This window comes from Cygnus olor, chromosome Z, assembly GCF_009769625.2.
Source record: "Cygnus olor isolate bCygOlo1 chromosome Z, bCygOlo1.pri.v2, whole genome shotgun sequence".
Classification (NCBI taxonomy): domain Eukaryota; kingdom Metazoa; phylum Chordata; class Aves; order Anseriformes; family Anatidae; genus Cygnus; species Cygnus olor.
This window is the reverse complement of record NC_049198.1, coordinates 52860472-52886472: the sequence shown is the minus strand read 5'-3', so window position 1 is coordinate 52886472 and position 26001 is coordinate 52860472. Positions and strand designations below refer to the sequence as shown.

The 26001-nt window shown below is 46.8% G+C and overlaps 1 protein-coding gene across 1 annotated transcript in view; it reads left to right on the top strand.

Annotated features, from left to right (window-relative positions):
- Window positions 1–3054: 3054 nt before the first annotated feature.
- The window catches only part of CPLX1 (complexin 1), a 125609-nt gene continuing 102662 nt past the window's right edge, over window positions 3055–26001 (top strand). The window contains exons 1-2 of the mRNA XM_040541393.1: window positions 3055–3219; window positions 3890–3992. Of these exons, the coding sequence (XP_040397327.1) occupies window positions 3962–3992 (31 nt within the window). The 5' untranslated portion in view covers window positions 3055–3219; window positions 3890–3961. The remainder of the gene's footprint in view (window positions 3220–3889; window positions 3993–26001) is intronic.

Genomic DNA, 26001 nt, shown 5'->3' with positions numbered 1-26001 from the left:
TTTTTGGAGATCCGCATGTTATTATTATTATTTTTGCTATGAGAAATGTGACCAAGACTAATTATTAACTTGCTCCACCTTCTTACACTGACATCCACAAATGGGCAGATTCTCATCTGGTAGGTGGCCAAGGAATCTGAGTTCCATGGACAAAGCTCCACGGAGATCTTTGCTCTTAATTTTTTCTGGCCTTCATCTGCGCCAAGCAAGATGACAGAGTGGATGCCTATTGTTCTAGCTCTGTAAAGGAGCAATCAGACTGGGCCCACAGTCAGGAGCAGGTATGTGTCAGTAACACAGTGCAAAACAAAGTTTTGGTCAGGCTTCAATCTTTTGGGACATTTTGGTCGCACAAGCGGTAGTGATCGCGTGTGCGGCAGTTCCCCTCTGTCCATGGTGCTGAGATGGACCCCACGTGGAGATACCAGCATCCTTCCCTTCCCCTCGTCAGAAAACACAGTTATTTCTGCGGTTTGTCCTTGTCCATTGAATATTTTATTAAATTGCATTACTGTCAGCTTCACATTCATAAAGCATTCTGGTGATAATCTATGCCATCAGGAAGAAAACCTATGGGGCATTGCTCAAACCATTGGTATGGCCGAGCAAGCTGGTATTTCTCTTGTAGCAGAAGTCATGTATCTCTGGTAAATCATGTATCAGATCCCCATGAGTCCACCCACCCAGCCAGGTTTCTCAGCAAAATTTTCTCACACAAGTTGTGTCAAGTCCCGTCTCTGCCATTTCAGAGGTAAAAGCGTTCTCCAGAAGTCTTTCTGAGACCACTGCTAGACAAGGATCTGTAGCCTACATCACCTCTTTCTGACCATGTCCTTCCTTGTTTCTGTATTTAAAACCTGTGTGGTGGTGAGGGTACTGGTGGAACCTTTCCTGACTGATAGGTCAGAGTACCTCCTGGACAGGAGGCACTGAAATCAGGCTTACACGTTTTTTTTTTTTTTTCTTTGAATGTACAGCCTGTGGGAGTTGCTTGGAAGCTGACACTTTGGGGTTGCAGGGAGATCCTAAAGCTGGGACAAGGTGTGTCTCAATGGAGCTTGTAGTTTGGTGGTCCTGTGCTTTGTTCTTATGAAGCAAAGGGAGCTGTGAAGTGGTGGGTGTTGTGAGTCATGTGTCTTGGCTTTCCCTGGCAGCTGTATAGCCTGGAAAAATTGGAAGCAGTCTGGGGACCAGGCCATGGATAAAGAACCTTTGGAGGGTGAGCTGGATGGAGTTTTAGGGACAGATTAGCAGCTCTAAACAGATCAATGAGAGGCTCAAGGATCTCTCAGGGTCTTCTTGATGTGCCTCTTGCTTTTCCTGACTTGTGAAAGTCCCTGTGAATGACAGCACTTTTTCCTTTGCACACAGGGGAGAATATCTGCAGTTGCTAAGCCTGATGTTTAAATAAGCAAAAGCTAAAGATCCTGTGAACAGGAAGGATGACATTTCTCAGCTGTGGTGACCCTTGCCTGATACAGGAGCTCCTTGATGTAGCACATTCCAGGCCACCTCAAAGCAGGGAAAAGGAAATGTTTTTAGGCAATTAGGTGTTGAAAATATTAGGCCACACTTCTCTGATCCTTGTTTTTGATGGCATTTGAATTTCTCCTTCCCTGACTCCAGGATATAGGAGCAAGGTGAGCACCTTAAGGTTTAGTAAGGGTGGGGAAGGCACACTGTTGTTCTCTCCAAGGGCAACCACATGCTGAATGAAGAATGTGAGCTGTAGTATGATGGGCCCAAACAATAAACCCTGCTCAAAACAATGTAGGGGGTAGAAGAGGGGGTGTTGGTGGTGGTGGAGGTGATGGAGGAAAGACATGGCCTGGAAATACCACGTTAATTGGACAGGAAACCTGTGCACATCCTCAGTGGGCTCCCAGATTCACTTCTCTGGTCTAGCTATCTGGCACAGCTCTGCTGAGCCACTGGTAGAGTGAGTATGGAGAGCAGAGCACCAGAAAGGTACCCACCCACATGCCCTTTGGACTGGGAACATGGGGGGTGAGTTAGGGACTGAAACAAGAGGGCTTCTGTGTTTTCCCCACCCCCTCTCGTTATTATTATTTTTGCTTTTCCGAAGGCTGTCAGCAGAGGTGCAGCACGCCCAGCGGAGCTCCCTATCCGGTTCTGCTGGAGGTGACTTTCTGGGAGCTCTCCGGGTCAGACCCAGGCGGGCAGGCGCCGGCCTCAGCATCGCACCGCGCCCCCCCGTCCCTGCAGCGGCCACCCGGGACCTCCCCGGGCCGAGGAGGCGCCGCGGCCCCTGGAGGGGACCGATGCCCTCCTGGCGTGCCCGCCGGACCCCTCCTGCCCCCGCGGGGCCCTTCCCGACCTTCAGCCGAGGTCGCCCAACGGGGCTCTGTGCCAGCGCTTCCCCCGGCCGCCGGCTCCGCTGCTGCCCCATCCCTTGGGTCCCTTGGGTGCCTCGGGGGTCGCGGTCCCTCCTCTCCCGCTGGTGACAGGGGGCGGCCAGGCGCAGCGCCCGTCCCCTGCCGGGACGCGAACGGCGCACGGTAAGGGAGGGAAGGGAGCCGAGCAGCCGGCCGTCCCTCTCACTAAAGCCCAAGGCGGAGGAGGAGGGACGCCAAGGCGCCGCTCCCTGCCCGCATCCCTGCCTCTGCAACTCCTTCAGGACCCCCGGGACCAGAAGGGGTCTCCGGGGAGGACCCGGCACGGAGGACGCGGGTTGCTCCGCCACCTTCCCCCTTTCGCAGGAGGGCGTTTTTGCCGAGATCTCCCCCGGGACACCACCGCGCTCACACCGGCTCCCGAGGCGATGCGAGGCAGCAGCGTCAAAATACACCAGCGGGCCGATCCCCACCGCCGCCGGGCGAAGCGGCGAGGATGCCTGGCTCCTGCGGGCGGCCGGGGACACGCACCCCTCCGGGGCCGGGCACGGACCCGCTCGGCGGCGGGCACCGAGGGGCGAGGGCGGCGCAGGGAAGGGGCGGGCGAGCCGGAGGCAGGGGGAGGGCGAGAGCCCGGCTCCGGCAGCGGGGGGAGGAGGAAGGAGGGACCGTGTCGGTGGGATGGTCCGGAAATCCCGTGATAAAAAGAGGAGCGCGGGGGAAAAGTAGGGAGAAGCTCCGCACTCGTCCCCTCTTTTCCCCCTCCAGCCCCGCGCCCGCAACTTCCCCGGCAGCCCGCGGGCACCTGCCGCCGGCACAGCACCGCACGGCACCGCACAGCACCGCACACCCGCCGCCGAGCGAGGTACCGTGCCGTGCCGAGCCGTGCCGGGCCGTGCCGGGAGGGCAGCGCGGAGAGGAGGGGAGCGGGCAGGGCGACTCCGGGTTCCCGGCGAGCAGCCCCGAGGCTCGCCCGGTGCCCGGTGCGGGTCTGGGGGCGGCAGCCGAGCTCCCCGCGGCCGGTGCCAGCAGAGGGAGGCAGCAGGCTGCGCGGAGGGGATGCTCTCCCCGGGAGGGATGGAGCCCGGTCGCTGGCACGGCGCCGGCACGGTGGGGATGGCGGTGGCGGTGTCCCCCGGGGGCACACGGGCAGCTCGCCCCGAGCCCTGGCTCGCCCTGCCGGCCGCCGGGATGCCCCCGCGCCGCCCGCCTGCCCCCGCTCGCCCTGCCGGGCACTTGCGGAGCGCTTCACCTTCAAACGCCCCCTCCGGCACCGAGGCGGCGAGGGAGAAAGTTCAGGGCTGCTTTCACGCCTTGCTGCCCGGCTGCGGGGGGCGACACCGGCACTGCGCCCCCGGGCTCGCCGCCGCCCCCTCGGCTTTACCCCCGGGGCCGGGGCTGCCTCGTCCCGCGGGGCCGGGGCTGGAAACTTGTGGAGGGGAGGAGAGCTGCGGGAGAGGGGTTGGGGAGGGCCGGGAGGCTGCCTGTCCTCCTCCCGGGGGCACCGAGCCTCTCGTGTCTGTGCCTCCCTGCAGGCTGCCCTCCGCGGAGCCCCGGCCTCTGTGCATGCGAGGTGTGAAGCTGGGCGGCACCCCCAAGCCATCGCCATGGATTTTGTCATGAAACAAGCCTTAGGAGGTAAGTGTGGTTGGCACGCGGGGGGCCTCGCGTCCCCCCTTTTCCCACTCACCAAGACAGGGGACAGGCTGCTGAGAGCCCCTGGCAGGGCCCGCAGCTGGGAGAGGTGTTTGGGAACCGCAGAGGAGCATGCCAGCCACTGATTCATGATCCCAGAGCCAAGTGTGTGAAGAATCTGGGCAGGAGAGGGCAGCAGCAAGCAGAGACTAAAGCCCCATGCCATGGGGGAGGCCTCCCGCACCAGATGTGCAGGTCCTGGGTCACGCCTGAGCTGGCCCCTACCTGCTGGCCGCATGCACGGTGCACAGGTCCTGCTTTGCTTCTCCCTGCCCACCGAGGCAGTTATTACAAGGGCTGCAGACAGGCTTAGCTGGAGGAAACCCAAAGAAAGAGTAGCAAGTTGTGTGTGGGGGAGCCCCCTTCCCAAACTCCTTCCAGACCTTGGCCAGACCTTGAACAAAGAATGGCCAGGGCAGGGAATTTTTGTGCCTGGTATTTGGAGAAGGTTTTTTTTTTGATTAATATTATTGCTGCAATAAGCAGGGGAACAATAATAAAGTATTCCCTCACAACCTATGTAGATCTGTGGCAGACCTCTATGACGGTTTCGATGTGTTTCCTCACATGTGCGATGAATTATTTTCACCTGGTGGTGGGAAGTCGGCAAGGCGGCCGCGTGGGGGAGAGAATTGTGCCGCAGTTGTGCTGCCTTCCTGGGCTGCTCAGCCTGAACGCTCAGCCAGAGCAAGACTGTCACTGGGACAATGCTGAACACAGGCTGCCACTGGGAGCTGGTTGGCGTCCGAGGAGATCCACGATGTGGTTCTGATCATTCTCGTTTGTGCTGTGATGTGTGCACCTTCCATTAATTTTCCTTCGTTGGTGAAACTGTAGTCATGGGACTGAGGGGATATTTCATGCATGGTGTTATTGATATCATATGCATTTTCAACGCATGATAGGGACATTTGCTGCAGAACTGTTTTCTGTGGTGTGGAAACATGTTTTTCATCTTTGAAAGGAAAGAACTGTGTTTTTTCATGAAGGGAGTAGTTAAGAACAGAGCAAGCATCCCTGGTTTTCATTGGGGTGTTTCGAATGGGAAGAGCAAACTGGAGAAGAAAGGTATCTTCGTATCTTGGTATTTTATCCCAGCAAGTAAGACCCTGTGTGAGAGGATAACTGTTCTTGTGGTAGCAGTGTTACACCTCATTACTCTTTGGTCCCTGTTTTGAGGGAGAAATAGTTTTGAGGACAGCAGGTTTTGCACTGTTCTCTACAGTGTGAATGAGGTTGCTTACACAGGAGTGAACGTACCTGAAAACTGGAGATCTAGCCAGTGCAGCTGGAGATCGGGCAATCCACTAAGGGGAAATAACTGCTTAGAGACTGCAGTTAAAGGCAGGGGGAGGAGGGTTGCAGCAAAGGAGTAACAGCTGAGATGCATGCCTTTTCTTGTGGTGTAGTGACTGGCCAGACTTGGAAGCAGTGTGTGCTTGTGCTAAACAGCATTTACTCTGGTCAGACATTCATTCTAACATACTATTTCACGCCAGGGTCAGGATTTGCATTATAATAGGAGATGCTGAGAAGGCAAATCCAAAAAGCATCTGTTGGTGAAGTCTGAGTGTCTAGTGTCTCAAACAAGATGCTGCCCAGGGCACTAGATCTTCTGCCAGATGACCTACTGGATTAGCAAAATGTGCCTGGCGCTCGCCCCTTGCTTGATAAAGGAGAAGACTGCAGAGTGGTAAAAACCAGGAAGTGGTAATTCATTAAACAGAGACCTATTTTTAAATTGGAAATAGTTCTGAAGAGGAAAAACGGTATCTCCTGAAGCAAATGTATTGTAGAAAGTAAGAGTGCTTTTGGACACTGGTTTCCCACACGGTGTTCAAGCCCCAGCTGATGCAAGCACTGTAATCTGGCTGCATTGGTACAGCAATCTGAGGGCCAACAGTTACAGTTTATTTCCTTAATTATGGGGCCAGATCCCTTTTTGTCTGCCAGTTCTGAGAGCCAGAAAGAGATGCCCAAACTGAGCAAAGCACCCAGCCTCTGGTGGGTGACAGGCTTGCTTTGGACAGGATGCGTTGTGTGACCTGCTAGCAAGCTTTTTCATTAGACTGTGACCGTGCGATTTCAATTTTACGTGTCTTTTCCCAGAACACCTCTGAACTTTTTTTGCTGCTTGCTTGTTTTTTTTTTGTTGTTGTTGTTGCTTTTATTTATTTTTTGTTTGTTTGTTGTTTGCTTTGTTCTTCAAAAATTCTTATTTTATCTTCAAAGCCTCTTCTTGCATTCGTGGAAGAAAGAAAAAGAAATGTTGTCATTTTGGCAGTAAGGGCCGCTCCAATTTGCAGAGGGTCAGGCCTGCTATAGGTATTGCCCGCAGGCCACCTGCAGCCATGACTGCTTAACTCTTCCACTGTCTCACCTGGGGACACCTCGCAAAGGCTAGGGGCCAGCTGGGTTTTCTTGTGTGAGCACGAGTGCATGGCATTTCCTCTCCCTAGCATCCAGCACCAAAATGGGTCTCAGGCCAAAGCTAAGAGCCTGGATCTGACACCTGCTTGCAGGTGGGATGCTTTTGCAGGGAGAGCCTTTTGCTGCCATTCAGTACTTTGCAGAGCTCTGAAACGTGTGAGGACTTTGGGATGAGGTTGCATCCTGCTGGAGTGATCAGAGGAGGTACGGGAAGGACAGCATCAGGGCTTTCGCACCTCCTCACTCCCCTTCTGGAGGAAGAGAAGGTCTCACACTTCGCTTCATTAGTAAACAGTGGCCTTAGGAGGAAACTCCTTGTGGGAGTTTTCCCACTGCCTTTGAAACAATCTCTGAGGGTGTTTCCTCAGTCTCTAATGGCATCTGATGATCAGATCTGCTTTTCCTCGGAGTTTTGACAGTCATAGGGTATAGTAAGCAGGAAGGTGTTTTGATAGGTGGGTGAGATGAGTTAGCAGGCAAGGAAAGGCAGTTATCTTGTGTAGTGTAGGGCTGCTTTGTTTAGGAGCCTGTGTGACTAGAGGATTGGGGTTTTGTGAAATTAGTTTGGCAGGTTATTGTATTGCTGAAACAGAATGTGTTATTTCCCTGAGTTGTGGTTAGAGGGGGGTCTGCAGAAGCCTGCTGTTTCTGTGCAGTGGAGAGCTCTCTGCTGTGCTGCCAGCACTGGGATTTTGCTGCTAGCCTTGGCAGCAGAGACTTTGCCTGGCTGTTGGCAGGATTGAGATGTGTCTTTGCATATTCCTGGCTTCTTCAAGGTAAAACCTCTGACCCCTTCATCAGTAGTGGGGGCTGTGGTCCAGGAAATGCACTGCAAATTATTAGCTTATTTGGCCAGTTGGTTTCTATGGCTTTCTTTTTTTTTTCTACCCAGCACATTTCAGCGCTCTTTGTCAAAAGTCCCCCCATTTACTGTTTGTGTGACAGTGCAGGCACCACAGATTTGAAATGCAGTCATGATTCTGATTTGCTGTGTGGGATGACAAGAGGAAAACAGCAAGAGGAAAGCTGGGGGCTTAAAATCACTGCTGCTTCTTCCAGAGAAGCGACAGAGACAGCAAAAGGGTGTTTTATACCCCTGCCCCTGATCAGAGCCCTCCCACACCAGCAGGCATTGACTTAAGTGTAAACTGGTCATTTTTCTGTTCCTGTGGCAGATCACTGAATGCAACCAGGATGACTGCATTATTGCATTTTACACTAGGATCGCTCTTTTGCAAGCCAGGTCAGAGCTCTGGAGGATTATCGTCATGATTAGTAGAGCAAGGTGTATGACTTCCCAGGAAAAAGCTGGCAGTGGAGCCCCTGAAATGGTCCCTGGAAGAGCTTAGCCATGATGTTTTTCACTGGACATCATTTACCTCTGCATTGCTTGTGTGAAAGCAAGAGGTACATTAACATCTGACTCCCAAGTCATACTGCACTGGCTCACTTCCTCTGCCACTGTGGCATGGACAAACAGAGAAACTGGGCTGAAGCAGAAGAGACACCAACCTTCATGAACCTCTGCTAGCTACCTTCCTTTTACTGGGAGACTTGAGGGCCAAGGAACTTAGGCATTTTCATATGGAAAAAGAGAAGGGGAAAGCCCATGGGGAGGTGAAGCAGATTTGTCTGAGATGTCTGGGATCACGATGTGATTGAAGAGAAAGAGAGAATTTCTTACGGCAGGAACTGGCATTGTGCAGGCCAGAAGGCAGTGAAGATGTGGATGTTACAGAACAGCCACAATAGCTCCTGTGCTGCTTTACAATGGTGTACTGCAGGGCCCTTTTAATGTGCTCCTTTTATCACCAGACAGGAGAAATGTGTAGCTGGGATGCCTGTCTTAAATAATCACTTTTCCTAACGTCAGCCCGTGTATTATTCATGTAACTTACTTCATGTAATGATTCATATAGAGGGTACTGTCTAAATTCTTTCTTCAGGCTGCCCTAATCCCATGAATACATTGCGCATTGCAAGCCCCATGCAGGAGGAAGAACAGACTTGTGTTTTCTGGTTAGATATTCACTGGGCTGTACTATGGGCATGATTTTCTGTTTTATTGGCAGCAGCTTAGAGTGAGGACTGCTGCTTGGCATTCACTTCTTTATCCATCAAGATGAAATGGAGAATTGTTCACAAGGATTCTTAAAATACTGTAGGCAGAAGACAAACGCAACCAGATTGCCATCTGGAATGTGTCAGCAGAGGGGACTAACTCCTTTCTGTCCCCCAGCTGCCGCTTTGGTTCAGCTAGGTATAACACAAAACTCAGTTCAGAGGGAATCCCCTTGTTCTTGAAGGTAGGCAGGGATTTAAACCCTCCCGAAGATAATAGGATTTAAGTCAATGTCCATAAGCTCTGCAAGAGGAGACCCTGTGCTAAGCTTATGTTAGTGAAGATGTGAGTGTGTGTGAAGGGCAGATAAGCCTGGATGGAAACTGTGCTAGTGTTTAACAACATCTTAGCAGCTGCCTTCTGTGTGGCTTATGAAGTGCATGTTTTGCTGCTGCATTTGTCTCACTTCACTTGTTTGTGATGTGCGGATTAAGTCCTTGATTTGTCCTGGAGACGTCAGTAAGATAGAGCACTGTTAAAGGCAACACAGACCTGTCCACTGTGGCACAGAGTGTGGAACAGGCACAGTGGTTTCTGCCTTCTCCTCCTCAGCTCAGCCTCATCTCTCACATTTGCAGTTCCCTGCTGATCCTTTCCTTCTCTGGGACCTCATCCATCAGGTTAGCTGTGCTCCACCGCTTGTGAGGTCCCGGAGCAGGGCTGAAACCATAATGCAGAACTGTATGCTGTAGTGCCCAGAAGAAGTGCAGGTAATTGCTGCAGGGGTCTTCATTGCCTACAATCCTGGAAATTTGTGACACGAGGTATTTCATTTTGCGGTCAGATGCTTCCAAATCATAGATTGGAGAATCTCAGAGGTGAAGCAGGAGGCCTCTATCCCACTGCAGCCTTTGGTGAATGTTGGGGGCCCATCTGCCTCTGTTCTCAGATAACTTCTTCCTAAATTCTTAAGTGAGTAAGGGGATAAGATGAAGGCTGCAACCTCAGACTGCAGCGTGTTTATGCTGATGATCCAGTATCTTCTAGGTCCTTTCTTCTTTGTCTGATGCTTTGAGTATGTGCATTTTAATGACATTTTGAAGATGAAGAGGTAGCATTGATATCTGATGGATACATTTTTCAGAAAGGATGGTTTTATTGGCTTTTTTTTTTTTTTTAATGCATACTGCTGGCGAAGAGATTTTCTTGAAGCAATTGGATTATGCTGAGCACTATCGTGATGTCTGTTGCCAAGACGAGGGTAGAAAGGAGAATCCTATGTAGGTGTCTCCGCTTCAGAAAAACAAAGCGAACATAAGTTCTGCACCCGTTCAAGGCCTTTTAATCTACAGCAGCTCTGAATATTCCTTGTTCATTTGTTTGATGCCAAATTCTCCCATGGCAACCTGTAGATGTTGGTTTGTTCTTCATGAATTCCCATTCAAGCCAAGGAGGAGGACATTTTCCAAGGAAGCAGATCATTGACTGTGGAGGTGATACCAGTGAAACAACTAATAAAATAAGGGCCAGCTGACTTACTCCATCCATGATCCAAACCAGGAGGAGAAACACTGGCAAAGTCCTTTCTTCTTATGCCTTTCTTCAGGAAGCTTTGTTTTGTTTGCTTGCCTCTGTTGGGTTTGTTGGTTTTCATGCTTTCACCTGTGTTGTCTGCTCTGATCTTACATCTGTTTGCCACATTTGTAAGCTGAGAACAGAACGTGCTTGTTTAGTACCCTTACATGAAATTAGCAACCTTCAGCCTGGTGCTTGTAGAGGTATGGCAGGAAGAACTTAACTAAGACTTGTCCTGCTGAGCATTTTCTTGCCAAGAGCCTGCCTGGAGTAGAGTCACATGGATGAGCAAGAATCTTTCTCTCACAGAGAGGGAAGAGAGGGAGAAATGAGGAAACTTCACATGCATTAAAGAGTTTATCCAGGATTTGGTTATGACAGAACAGAAGACGCTTCTTGATTCTTGTCCCCTTTGAAGGAAGTGCTGCATACTTTTCATGTAAACATCTATTGCCATATACCTGAATCTTTCTGGCTTTTCTTTTTTATATATCTTTCATAACGAAAGTTGGCTATTATGCAGGCCAGAGGAGCACGGGTCTTTCTTACCGACTGCATCCTTTTGGCACAAACTGAAATTGTCAGTGCTGAATTTTTGGACTGTGCTGCATAGGAAACATCTGCAGCAGCAGATGTGGAGCTGGGCAGGAGTCTAGTGCATGATGCATGACATTTACTCAAACTGTTCTGGTAACAATGGGACTCTGAAAACATAAGCCATCAGTTTGCCTATGGCCCATGGGTAGTGGAAAGTTCAGATACAGGTTCTAGCAGTCTCCAGGATGGGGATCCAACAGCTTTTCAGGCATTTAGGGAAGGGATATAGTTCTTAGAGTGGTGGCTCTGGGATGTTAGTCCCTGTATGCAGCTGAAATTTCTGCTTTCACTTCCAGCAGCTGCAGATGAAGCACGCTGAGGCTTTTCTGAGCACTCTAACTCTTCTCTTCCAGTGGTAAGGCAGAGAGCTCTCTGCCTTGAACACTTCTCACTGGGAGGCTGCAACTCTGCATTGCTCGTTACATGCGCTGGGATCAAGTGCTCGGTCAAGGCTACACAAAACCTTAAGCATTTGCTAAGTTGTGGCTTTGAGAACTGTGTTGGCTGCCGTCTTATTCTCTCTCTGCTACAGCTTGGTTGCTAAGTTGTGGCTTTGGTTAGTTCTGCTTCTTGCAGATTGGCATTAGTGACGGGTGTGTGTGTCTCGAAGGACGCAGGGCTTTGCTGAGAAGGCTGAGAATTTCCACAGGTTGCTGAGTGGACAACCATGTTGTTTGCTAGAGGGTAACAGCTGCAATTGCTGGCATGGTGGAGGTTACTGGTAGCACTCCTGTCACTGGTATGAATCACCGTGCATATTAGAGACAAAACAGTTTAAGCAAATCGTGTGTCTCTCTACTAGGAGCAAATCGATGATCACACTGTGCAATTCAATAATTGATTTTTTTTTTGTGCAGTTTTAAATGAGCTGATTCAAATCGGTTGGACAATGTCACTGTAGAAATGCATTAATACATCAAGTAAGCTTAATCTGACTTCTGATGTGCGTCTTACTGAAATTTGCATTTGTCATTACGTACAAGAGTGAAGCTGCTTATCAGCTACTTATGATTTTGCAGCATGACTTGAATCTTGCAGCTTTTTTGCAGTGATACTGACCTTGCAGGAATGTCAAACGTGCGACATCAACAGGAATTCGGGATTGAAAGGGCTGTGCAATACCTTCTGTGGAAAATAAGGAAGGAAGTGAAGAAAACAATGTGGTGCTTTCACATCGAAGGCCAAATAAACTCTGCCGCACCACTCTCTCAATCCCCCTCCTCAAAGGAAGAGGGGCAGGGAGAAAATGTGATGGAAAAAAAGGCTTATGGGTTGAGATAAGGATAATTTAATTAAAGGAAAAAGAAAGACAAAAAACAAGTGAAGGCTGTGTGGAAGCAAAGAGTGAGAAAACAATTATTCTCTACTCCCCGTCAGCAAGCAATGCTCAGCCACATCCTGGGAAGCAGGGCCTCAATATGTGTAGTAGTTGTTTGGGGGGATAGACGTATTCATAAGGAGAGCCCTCCCTTCTCTTTCCCACCTTTTATTGCTGAATGTGACAATGCACTGTATGGAATATGCCTTTTGGTTGGTTTAGGTCAGCCGCCCTGGTGATGTTCCTTTCTCACTTTTTGCCCACCCCCAGCCTGATGACTCTGGGGGGTTTGGAGGGAGTCTTGGTGCTGTGCCAGCACTGCTCAGTGATAGACGGCACACTGGTGCGATACCCGTGCTGTTCTAGCTACAGGTGCAGAGCACAGCACTGTATGGGCTGCTGCAGGGAAAGTTAACTCCATCCCAGCCAGACCCAGCACAGAGCCCAGTCTGTAATGGTGGAGCTGTTTTGGTGGCTCTTGCCTCCTGGGAGAATGGGAGCAATGAAGGGGAAGGCAGACACCAATTAAAGGGAAAGGTGTGCAAAAGAAATTTGTGTCACTGCTTAAGCTGTCAGATAGCTGAACTGTCTGTGTCTCTGTATCCCTGGATTCACCTCTTCTTTTCTGACAGTGAACCCAGGCAAGGTTGACCAGCGGAAAAGAAGATTGAACCTTGAACCTTGTGTTTAAGGTAACTGCGTGTGAGCTGGTTGTCTCAACTGCTGGCCTCATCTGTAGGAGAACCCAGTGTGTCCTTGGGAAAGTCACTCGCTCTCTGGTTTAGGTGGTGATTCTCCCAGCTCCTCTGCATAGGAAGCAGCATGAGGCTCCATTATCCCTAGAGCAGGACAGGGACAAGTGTGACACAGGCACCTGAGGACTGTCCTTCTTTTCGTGGGAAGGTGATAGCATCCTATGTTGTTCTGCCAATCCTTCCTCCATTTATTGGTTCTTGGCAGAATGGAACTTGCAGACTCAGTGGACTTGACTTGGTATTTGCAGTGAAACTTCATTGTTCATTCTGACTCCTTTCCACAATTTTATTGCATCTGTTGTGAGACCTTTTGCATGCTTCCTGAAGGGGCAGAAGCTGTGGGACTGCTTGGTCTCTGTTCCAGTACCTGTCCTAAGTATGTGTGTCTGCTAAATTCCTTGAAAATGCAGGTGAATTTTAATTTGCAAGAGGACTTTGGAAGGGTTTTACTAAAACATTTTTTTTAATGAAAAGCTTTTAAATACACAGTTTGTATTTTCTCAGCAATCAAGGAGAGAAACACTCAGAACAAACTTGAAAGACTGTGAGACTAAGACATGATATCCAAACAACTGTGTTTTTAATCTGTGACAGCCCTTTATTTTATACTGGAGTTAAGTGTACATGTACCACTCTTCCCTGACACCAGTACCAAGAGAAAAACAGCCCGTGGCATTTGATGGCGATAGCAGCGTTAATTTTTAGGACCTAGGCATCTTATAAGAATTCATGGCAATTTTCTTTTTGCCTTTGGAAATAGCAGAGTTTCATCCAGTCTGTTTCATGCTCTTTTAAAACTAGCCTTCCCCAGTCAGCTACATCGCTATCAACTTCTTTGCTTCCCCCCCAGTTATACATCAGATGCAGCATTGCAAGAACTGTTGTCCAACTGTTGTACTATTGCAGGTTGAGACTGCCCTGCTGTCTCTGGAGGGCTGAGAAATTCCTAGTGATGCTCAGGTGTAGGGTGGCAAGTTGACTTTGAATTCAAAGCATTTGGTCTGGGATTTTGGTTTAAGCCCTCAAATTTTTGATGAAACAGGCAAATAAAGCAGTCCAAAAGAACAGCAGAAGTTAGTGCTGGTTTTGAGTTATTGTTAGTTTCCTCAATAAAGGACAAAGAAGAAATCCATGAGTGAGTCTTACTGAGTGAAATGTTTTGTGAATGAACCAATTTCTCTTTGTACTTTCATTCAGATTTATTTTTTCATTAAATAAAATATTATTTTCTTAAAAAATGATGATGAGAAGAAGAAGCTATTCACAGGTCTTGGTAACTGCCAGCACATCAACCTAGCTGCTTCTGTGCACAGTTCTAACTGGGTATAAAACTGCCTGTGAGAGTGTTTGGAAAAAAAAACCCTGTCTTCCCTTAGAGACAGACAAGTCTCTCTCTCTTCCTTTTTTTTTTTTTTTTTTTCCCCCTCCTGCATTCTTTATATTTAAAGCCCTCTTCATGTGACAGATGTAACTTTCCCCTATGTATTTTTCTTACTGCACAGTTTAAACATCAGCTGTTCCTGTTCCATGTCAGCCAAGCTGCACAGTGATAGATTAAAAGGAACATGAAAGAGGAAATTTATAATTTCATGGAGATGCATTAAAATGCTGAAGAAAAAGGTTAAGAGGGGACACAACTGCTCTCTCTGAATACATGAGAGAGGTAAACACTGCACTGAAGGAAGAGCTACTTAAGGTGAAGGACAATATTGGTAAAAGGATAATGGGAATAAATTGGCCATGAACATACTTGAGTCAGGAACTAGAAGAGTGTTTCTGGTTAGCAGAAGAGGAGAGAGGTGGTGGGGGGAGCCTGCTGCTGGGGGAAGTGGGAGAAACAGAAGCTGGTTCTCAGGTGGGTTTCAAAACATGTCAGTGTAATTGTGCATGCTATAGAGATAGGGCCAGAAAGGCAGGCAAATTATTTTCTATCTTGAGTACCTCTATAGCAGAGGTGTAATATATATATATATAAATTTATTATAAGATTAATATATAGTACGTAATGTTTATGTTTTATATATATTGTAAATATATATACAACAAAGAGCAGACAGCCTCTGACTGATCATTTATAAGAAGCTCCATAATAACAAAATCCTCTTTAAAAGATATTTAGTTTTTATACTCAATTTTGATGTTGTTCTAATATGTGACGGTCTCTGATGTGGTCGAGGGGTCTCACCCAGCTCAGTGGGGACCACCAGTGGGAGCCACCCCTCTGGGTGAGGTTGTCATACAGCTGTGGTTAGATCTCCTTTTTCTGAAAACTTTTTATCCCTGTTGGGTCTGTATTGTGAGGAGGAAAGGTCTGCCTGCCATATCATCTTACTGGCTGGCCCAAGGGTGATCTGAAATCAGCTGTCAGATTCAAATCGAAAGGGATATTATTTCAAATAACTTAGCGTATTTGCAAAGTCATTTCTGGAATAACCGAGTGGTTTGCTTCTGGGTAAAGCAAGCTCACAGTGCCAGCGGATATTTTTCTATCTGTGATGTTTTGGCCGAGGCAGAGATTTTGGGCTTCACATAACAGTATCTTGAAATTCCCCATGCGGTAACAGGAGCTTTGGCCCTGCAGCTGAAGTGGACTGTAACTGCGAGCCCCTCTGGCTGGCTAACAATACATATGTGGCATTAGACATGTTTTTAAACACTGAGATCATTTTAACCCACCTGTCACTTCCTTTTCCACTTCTGTTTTTGTGTCTTTTTTCTCTGTACAGCTCTATTACTTCTACATGCAGTTCACATGGAGGCATGCTTTTCTGCACTGCTGTTTTCAATAACTTTTTTTCATTTGTTTTACATTACAGCTGAGAAATAAATCATTTCAGAGCTAGGTGTTCCTGTGGAATCTCCTGCCGATTTTGAACGGTTGTCTGAGAACAAGCTATTCCGTGTCTTTCTCAGTACGTCCTGTTACTTGTGATGGCAGATTGTTAGACTCAGTTTATGCTCCTCAGTTTCTGGTCCTGCTCCCTCCCTGGCCTCAGGTTCATGTTCAGGTGATTTAAATATCTGCCTACGTAGGTAGTTTAGGAGTGTGTCTTGCGTTGGCTTGTGACCTCCTTGTGTGACCAGCCAGGAAAAGAGGCATAATTTGTCTGCAGGACTGAATGACTTGGGTTCAGATTATCTTCTGCAGTATTGTAAAGCTCTATCCCCACGGCTTGATAGTTTTCTACCGAAGTGTCCTTAAAACTGTGATTACTTCAGGAGTGCCTACCCAAAGTGCCTTTAGGAAGGTTACACAGGCAAATGGTAGGAAACCAACTCACTCTCATAGTAAGATGTTGGCTTCTGGAAGAAAAGAGGAATGTGCCATCCCTCTCTGCAGACTATGGATCTTATTGTATAGTCTGGGAGCACACTTACCAGGCAGAGATCTGAGTGCAGTTCACATCTCTCTGAACACCATGGTCCCTTAACCAGTGTCAAGGTGCTCCCTTTTCTGGTTGTGTGGCTGGAGATGTCCTGATGTAAAGACGATGTCTTGCCTTCTGGTTAAAGGACTTGAAGGTTTTGCTTTTCAACAGTCATCTGATAAAATCTTGCAGGTGACTGTTCCTGTCTGGACCTCAGTTCCTCTCTTCCAAGACTTGGGTCCTTGCTATGCTCACGGATGTGCAGACAGTTTGCTGACAGGTGCTGAAACACAGCCTCTTGATCACCACCACAGGCAAGAGTGTTCTCCTTTCATGCTGGCTAAAGTGAAGACAAAGCTGCTGTGATTTTAACTCTGCCTCATACCCTGAGTCTTCTCCACAGGTTTAACCGTCTAACCATGCAGGGAGTGTCAGCTTCGATGCTTCCAACTATTGTGAATTGCCCATCCTGAATTAAGAACACCCATAATTTTTTGTCTCTCAGTTATGGGCATGTTGTCTTATTGCTGGTTCTTACACGGTTACTTGTCTGATACTTATTTAGGACTCACTTTTGTGTGTATTTTGCTTTGTGCAGTAGAAGACTAGGTTCCTTTTATGTGCTTACAAAATTATTTCTAATTAAAAGACAGCAATTGAGCTCATCATTAGACAGCTAATCTACCTCAACAGAGATAAGCTCTGGATAAGCCAGTGAAATTCTGGGCTTGACTCTGCACAACAGCATCCTGAGACTTGGACACTGTTCTGATATGGCATTACGTAAGTTATAAATATCAGCTTTTCTAAACATGTCCTTTTGGGCAAAGATCTGTCACTCTACAGCAGCTAAAGACCAATGTTTCTACTCTTTTTTTTTTTTTCTTTTCAGATGCAAGGAAAATAATCACATTTTTTTTCCTCCTCTCCTTAAAAAATTCATTGCACCCCCTCTGCCACCCTTCCCCCTGCCCCCCCCAAAAAAAAAAAAAAAAATCTCATAGGTTTAAGTATTTCTTTCCATACAGTCTGAAAAGGATGGGTGACATCTGACCATCTCCACTTCTGGATATGCATGGAAGAGGACTTTGAGGCACATTATTAGGGAAAGGCTGGCTAACCCAAAGACAGTATTAGTTACATAAGATTTCAGACGTACCTCAAGTGCAGCATTGATGCTTTGGAGTGAAGCAATTATCTATTTTGTTGTCTTAAGAACAGAGCGACCTAGATTCTCTCTTCTTCTTTTTTTTTTTTTTTTTTCTTCTTCTTTTTTTCTCCTTTTTTCCTCACGGGGTGGCCCACTTAGTTGATTAAACTGCAAGTCAATTATAACTGGTTGTGTTACAGTTGGGAATAAAGCAGATGTAAAAAGGTGAGTTGATAAAGTCATTTATTTTTTACCTTTTTGGTTAACTGGAAATTATGGTCGGGATTAAGTGAAAAGCATTAGTTCTAGTAGCTTTTGGGTGACTGACATCTCGCAATAGCCTTTGCTGGCAGCGTGGAATGTGAAAGTGATTCAAAGAGAAGTTGTGCATTTCATGGTATGAAAAAAAAAGGTACTGGTCTAATTTATAAAAGATTTAAAATGAGTGTTAAATCCAAAAGAAGTCCAAAGTCAGCAAATGCAGTGACAGCCGGGTTCACATTTTATTTGAAGTGAATCCGTGAAACTATGCACTATTTATGATTTTGATGCACTATTTTTAATGTACTATTTATAATTTTGGTGCATCTGCAAATACTGTAATAAATCATCAGAGGTATGGGGAAGACAATTAAGTTATCCAGGCAGATTTTGCACATTCAGTTACCAAACTCCATCTGAAAACAATCCGTGCTACAGTCTTTGGTCACAGAATTATCCTTTGGGTTAAGTAAGTACACGACAGCTAAGTAGGAATAAACAAAAAGCCAGATAACGTGTGGTTCATGGTAAAGCTCATGTTTAATGGAAACTGACATTGGCCAGGGTCATATTTGTTCCCTCAGCTGTTGTTTTCTCCTCTTAAAGCCTTCTGTGAGCTGAGAGGACAGAACAAAACCAAATCTGTTTATTGCAGGACAACCTGGGAAATAAAACCCCTCTTCCCATGAAGTTCAAGGAGGTAAATGATCCAATGAGATTTCTAATTCCTGAAGCCAGACAGAGTCCAGTTACACTCCTAGGTAGATATCTGTAGGTAGATACCTGCAGCAGAGACCAAGCTGTAGGTGGGACCCAGCACCAAATTTATGCATCAGCTCCAAGTGAAGGGAGATGTATCTTCTGTCTCCTTGGGCTGGATGCTCAGCCCTGCCTCTTGCTGTGTTACTCTTTCATCTGCAGCCGATCAGCATGCCTTCATGAAATTTCTACCTGTCCCATCAAGCATGACAATTTTGCCAGTTGATGAAGCAGATGGCTTTCTACTCTTATTTCTGTATCTGACAATTGGAAAGTTGATACTGTAAATCTATTTCCTAATGGTGGGATAGAGGAAACCTACCCATTCCTGCTCTAAAAAGCTCCATTAACCAAGTCCAGTTGTAAAGTGCTGTGTTGCTGCTTGCTTACTACTTCAGCCTCTGAAAATGGGCTCAGAGAGAGCTGCTTACTCTCCTTACCAGCCTGAATTCCCATTTCATTGCAGCAGCACATGAAAAAGTGTCCACCTATGCTGAAGCTGGCCTTCAGTACCTGGGGACTTGAAGAAGCTCCTCAGGGATCAGAGAACTGGAAGACCTCTTTCTTGTATTTGTGTTGAGCTTCTCTGTATCAGGGAGGAGCAGGCTGGTAAGGGAGCAGCATGCAAGTATTCTGAGAAACGCTGTACCGGGATGGTGGCTGAGTTCATTTCTGTTGAAGAGAGCCATATCTACTCTAAGGGCAGCTCACATAGAGCAAAAGAGGAGGATCACATCTTTCTATCTTCAAACATTTTATGAGAATGAAGTGCTATTCATCTACATGGGGATTTTTTCTCCATCGGGAGGGATTCATCAGAGAAACCATAGAAGATAAAAGCCAGTCCTGTAATTTGAGGGACTTGAAGGCCGTAGAAGGCCTTGACTCAAAGCTGACTGACATCAAGGGGAGGCCACACTTGATTTCAAATGGTTAGAGTGCCGTTTGAATTTTGAAAACATCTGATATGCTTGTGCATCATTTCTGATCCTTTTTGCATCTCTTCTTTGTTGTGCTTTTATATTGACTTTCATTGTTAATTTTCTGTCCTCTCTCAGTAGCTAACACACAAGGATATCAGTCTATTTTTCAGTCTTCTTTTTTCCCTCCTTTTCATTAACTTTCCTGTCAGGATGTTCTTTCTCTTTCTGTTACTTTGGTGCTAAGGTAGCACTAAAACCACCTAACAAGAAAGCTTGGGAGCATTTTCTTGAGATGGATTCATCAGGAGCAGACTGTCCACATGGCATTCCTCTTGAGTCTAGAGACAATTTGCTAATGCTGTTTGGTAAGGCCAAAGATGCTGTCTGTGTCTCAAGGAAATGTGATTTGTCCTTGTCACCTCTTATTAGGATAGTGATGGAAGGGAGGAAATGAAACAACAAACCTGGTTTCATTTGATGGCAAAGCACTCCAGTTATCCACCAGTAAGCAGAAGGCCTTCTTACCCCTCCTTGCACTGCTGTTCACTTTGAGCCATATGCCCAGGTTCTGCTTCTTGCCATCGTCTAAAGCCAGGGGTTGACTGGAGCCAGCAGTCAGGATGAAGACTAATACTTGATACCCTGTGAAAGTGCATAGTGCAGCAGTGTGGATTACAGGGCCGATATTCACGTGGCACTGCTGAAAGAGCTGGTGTGAACTGCCAGAGGAACACACATGTCATCGCTAATGCTGTCAGAGACTGTTTCATTCGGTGAGCTGTTTCTACTCTTGCTGACATGGTAGTTTTGTGATGAACTGGATTCACAGTGCAATTGTTGGGATTTATACTGCAGCAATGTGTGTGCCACTCTCCCTGAGAAGGACCGGGACTTGCCTTTAATGAGAGAGCATGGTGAGCTTTGGCAGGAATATGTGTGCTGACCCAGGATGGAGAGAGAGTGGGCTTCTTCATGTGTGGGGTGTTCTTCAGAGCTTCCAGAAGTAATCATGGGACCCTGTTCATGTGAAGGCAGGGTACCTTGTGCTGTTGCTGGCTGTGCTGTACCATGCACCACAACTGAGGGAGCCTGTTCACAGCCTTAATTCCAGTAGATTTCTCCTTTGAAGAGCCATTCTGTGCTGAAAATGGCGTTTTGTTTCCCTCCCCATCTGTTAAATGTGTTCATTGCCACACACACACACACTCACAAAGAAGAAAAAAAGAAAAAAGTTGGCTTTGCTAAACTGCTAGCCTTGCTGAGATGGTGACCTCTCTGTGCCTCCCACTAGTGTGTGCTCACAGTAGCTGCAGAGTACCACTGTTGTACAGGGAAGACCCACAGTAAAAAATCAGATGACTACATGTCTTCCCACACATTTGTGGAGGTGGTACTGTTTAGCTCATAGCAAAAATATTGAATATGAGCAAGAAGGAACCCTTCCTTGACTGCACTGATTATAGGAGAAAAGCAAGCTCAGAGGTAGGAGAATAGTCCGTGTTATCCACTATTCCGCATAATTTTCAATCCATGTAATAGTCTGTCCCAGGAAATCAAAGAGACTTCCTGTGATTATACCACTGACAGTCCCCGAGTAGCTAAATGCAGTTCATGGTTCAAGCAGACAGAACTGAGCTTCCCTATCCTCTGGCAAATGCTCACCGTTCATGTTTGTTAACCTTTTAATTAAAGAGCCAAAGTGGTAAGAGGTAACTGACTTGAAATGCAAAGCACTCTGTAGAGCTGTCATTTTAACAAGGCCCCTTTTCCCATTCTCTTTAACTACAAAGCCTTTATAAGGGAACAGCCTCATGAGTCAGTCTTTTATGTGATATTAAAACTGGTAATAACTGCTCTTTAAAAAAAGAAGTAATTAGTTGTGCTGAGCAGAGCAGGGTTTTTTTTTTGCTTTCATTCAAATCTGCTCCTGCGGCCTCAAAAACAAACCAAGGAACACATACTGGGGCATTAGGAGAAGAGAGCAACACTGGCATGATTTCTCATCTCCTTGGAGAAGCCGGTCTATCCTTGCAGCCTCTGCTAGTCAAGGACAGAGAGCACCACAAGTCATCAGCCACTTGGACACCTGGCTGACTGTTGACTGACCATGGTCACAAGACGTGTGGTACCGGTTTGGTAAATGAGGCCAAGGTGCCTATCCATGGATTTTCCTCCCTTGCTGGCCTATTGGATTAGGCCATTTTTCAGAGTGAATGTGGAAGTCCCAGCGGTTTCACAGCACATCCTGGGCCATCAAGGGTTTTTGGGGAACAGAAGGTGCGGGCAGGGAGATTTCTCCCTGTCCACTATCATCATAGCACCGTAACAGACGCAGAGACACTTATCCTTTAGACCTCATTCCCAGAATGTTTTCGACTTATGTTCTACAACGCCTGGTAATTGTTAGATGCTTTCTCAGATGCATACTGTCAGCAGGCCTCTGCGTTTGAACAAGCCCAGTTTGGCTTAGACCTGCACTGACCTTTTTGTGTATCAGGATGGTTTCGGTTTGTCATTTGATGAATGCAGAATGTATGCCTGGACTCAGCATGACTTTCTTCAAAGATGGTGGCTGTAGCCACAAACCAATGGGACAGACAACAGCATTGTTACTGTTTTTTAGAGTGTGGCCTTTAATTTTCTAGTGTAGTCTCATGGAAGAAGTAGCTGGACTTCAGCAAGGGGTGATCTGTCTGTAAAACAACGGTGCTGTGTTTTCACTGCTGGGGGATCTACGTCAGACAGATAAGCACAAATAAATGGCTGTGTGATGCAAACCAGTCAGCCACCACATCAAGTGATGCAGACAGTTGAACTGGTTTCAGTGGAAGAATAAATTTGTAATGAAAAACCGTTCATCGTTATCTAAACCTCAGCTTAATTAACTTGTGACAGACTCATCTGTGTAACTTTCCAACTGAAGTGTTGAAGTTCCTGAACAAGCTTATTACAGTGCTTAAACTGATAGACCAGCTTGACAATGGAAAGTAACACAAATCGTTTTAACTAAAGATTGTTTCATTACATAACATTTTAAAAATGTGCTTTCCTCAAGTAGATCTCAGCACCTCTGGGGAACATTTACAACTTCTTCCTATGAGTAAGTGTGTGTTCCTTCTCTTGCCCAAAAGGTGATAATGAAGTCTTTAACAGGATCTGTGGTGGTTCTTTGCTACATAGGATGAAATACAGCATCAGTGTATGTGCTGGCCGGCAATAAAAGGAACAGGGTGAAGGTCGTTTAAGCATTTTCAGCAGAATACAATTGCTCGGAACATCGGGATGATTTGCTGCCTGCTATACTTACACTATGCCAGAATGAAGGAGATCTGTATTTAGTAGCTCTTCTCTTTAATCTGCAACATAAGCCATTTCCTGGCACATTGCATTGATTTCCATCTCATCATGATCTTGTAATAATTGCAGAGGCAGGACAGAACCTCAGCTTTTCTCATTTTTCTAGTGTCTTCCATGCTTTAGCTGTGGCAGTAGTTTAGATCTCTTTTAGTCTCTTTTTCAGCAGAACTGCTAGTGAGTCTCCACTCCCTTGTGGGGAGTATACTTGTACTTTTGCACTTGCATATTCCTCTCTGGGTAGACAGCTTTGGTTTTGCAGCTTGTCTGTTTCATGCTATTATTCGAGAGTACTCATGATGCTAATTTTGCCCTGTGTTGCAGCCCCTTTTAGCTTGCCATCATCCAGATAAAGAACTGAAAACATTCTGGTATGCTTGAAGGCTGCTCTGTTTCTTATTTTTAAGCCAGTAATGCAAACTGTTTTGTCTCCTAACAAGCAGGTATCATCATACTTCCTTACACTACCCAATTTACAGTTACACTACCTCAACAATGGGATAAGCATCCATGCTGTCATTCAAGTGATTAATTAAAATGAGGGAATAGACCTTGCAGAACACTCTCCCTGCAGCGGATCCGTCCAACCTGACAGCGAATCAATTGGGCATTAGCTTCCAGACTTAACAAAGCAACGCAAAGCAATACAAGTGGTCTCCAGGAGCCTTTTTGTAGTTGTTTCTGCAGACAGCCTGATGGATGCAGATCACACAGCTAGCCAGCAGATTCTGGGGTCCCCTCAAAGAAGCAACACGTGATGAAGTGCTCAGAGACCTCCCAGAAGAGCTGGCTCCATTCAGCAGGATGGAGAGAGCACAGACAATGTTCCTTTACCATATCTGCCAGATGGCCAAACCAGTTGAGGTGGATCCCATTGGGAATGTCTCCCTGGCAGAAGGGAAGGCCCCAGATGGTCACAGCCAGAGGTACAATTTAGGTTGGCTGGAAATACTTGCACAGAAAAAGGTTTGTTTTTGCTTTCATGTCTGCTAACCTGCAGTTAGATTTATAGCTTCACTGTGGCAGTTTACTGTTTCATTCCGTCACTTACCTCTGTTAATGCTTGACAGGCACATGGAGCAAGGAGGGGTGCAGAGAAACTAGAGAAAGTTTTGGGGAGAGTGAGGAGGTATCCTGACAGCACCGTTTGTAGTCTAACTGGTGTTGTGTTATCAGCTGCCTCAGGGCTGTGAGTGTCTCAGAACTGAGACATGCCCCTCATCTTCTGGAATTCAAATAATAATGGTGGCAAAATATCCATAAGGTTTGCAGTTGGCGTTACACTTAAACCAATATAGCCAAGTTGTTGTCTGGGCTATGTCTGTTGCTATAACCTGTCTCTGTGTGCTCTTCAGTCTGTTTTGATGGATGTTGATCCTCTCTTCCTGAACAAACCAAAGCCTTCTAGCAGCATGTAAGTCCTCTCTAACTATTAATGTGTGCATAAAGTGTAGCGGTTAAAGCAGGGGGCATCTGAGCCTCAGTTCAGTATGGAAGAGACAACATGGTGGACGTCTCACATCTTTCAGGGACATTGCTTGGTGTTTTGACAAAAGGGAAGGCCTAATCAGCACGAGCCATTTCGATGTGCTGTGGCTCCATTTAACTTTTTCAGTGCTGCACGTGTGTATGCAGTCATGTGGTGGAATTGTAGCAGCAAACAGGAGAGTTTTTTTCTGAAAGACTATGGGAATTGTTTCTGCACTGGACACCTCTAAAGCTGAGGTAGGTGAAGTGGGAGGAAAAGACCTCTCAAGTAGTTTTCACTTTCTAAGCTGGAAGGAAGCCTTCAGAATGTCAGCCAGAAACCAGACAAATTCCCTTTCTCTTCCAGATTGTCTCGTGGGAATTGTCCTCCATAGCCACATCAATTGGGCAAGCCACTGGTAAGCTGGAAATGCAGAGACGCAGCAGGCTTTCTGCTCCTTGGTGTGGCCAGGGTTTCCATAATGGAGTTAAAACTGGAGCTGTTTTCTTGTAAGCAGTTAGATACAGTTCCTATGGGTCTCATTAAGTTTCTTATATCCCCACTGCTCTTCCTGGAAACTTAAACCTTCCTGTTAAGAGTGTGGCCACACAAGGGCACAGTGCAAACAGAAACTCCCCCAAAGGTAAAAATGAAAAGGAGATATCCTGTGGTGGAATTATTTTGTTTTTCTTAGCTATATGAATGCAAAGGCAAATTATTTGAAGAAGCACGCAGAGGATAAATGTTCCTGTAGATTGTCTGTGGGAGTGACAAGGGGAAGAAGTGGAAGAAAGTAGAAGAGATACCATTTTCACCAAAAAAAAAAAAGAAAGAGAGAGAGAGAGAGAAAGAAATAGAAGCATGGTTTACAGGAGCTGAAAATAAGTATAGAGGCTTGCAGTGGCAGTGGATAAGATATACTGCCCCTCTTTTTGCGTAACAATCACAATTACAGTTTCCTCAAACTGAGCTAACTGTCATAAACTTAAAGTGACACACTCACTTTGAATATGCCCATCAGTGTAACAGCAGTTCAGATGTTCAACCTGATGGGACAGGCAGCCCTTAATTCAGTCTTCTGTTGCAGTGGCAGCAGGGACATGTGGCCTGGGAAGAGGACAGGGATGTTGTTTGGATGTGCAGGGACGGGATCAGGAAAGGCAAGGCACAGATGGAACTGAGCCTGGCAAGGGATGCAAGGAATAACAAGGAGGGATTCTACATGTATATTGGCCAGAAAAGAAAGGCCAAGGAGAGTGTGCCCCCGCTGATGGATATTGAAGGGAGAACTGGTAGTGACAGACATGGAGAAGGCTGAAGTACTCAGCATTCTGCCTCAGCCTTTACTGACAGTCAGGCTTCCCACGTCTCTCCAGTTCCTAACCCTCTAGGCGAGGGCTGGGGGAGCAAAGTCCCTCCCACTGTAAGTGAAGAGCAGGTTGGAGACCCCCTGATGAAACTGGACAGGTACAGGTCTGTGGGGCCGGTGCCATGCATCCCAGGGTCCTGAGGGAACTGGCTGGTGGAGCTGCCAAACCTCTTTCCATCGTATTTGGAAAGTCCTGGCAGTCAGGTGAAGTCCCTGGTGACTGGAAAAAGGGAAACATCACTGTCATTTTTAGAAAGGGCAGAAAGGAGGACATGGGGAACTACAGACCGGTGAGCCTTACCTCTGTGCCTAGCAAGATCATGGAACAGATCCTCCTGGAAGCAATGCCAAGGCACATGCAGGACAAGGAGGCAACCCTAGACAGCAGCATGGCTTAACCAAGGGCAAATTGTGCCTGACCAGTCTGGTGGCCTTCTATGAAGGAAGGGATGCCCTTGTAAAGGGACCTGGACAAGCTTGGGAAGTGGGCCCACGTGAACCTGTTGAGGTTCAACAAGTCCAAGTGCAAGGTGCTGCACCTGGGTCAGGGCAATCCCAGACAT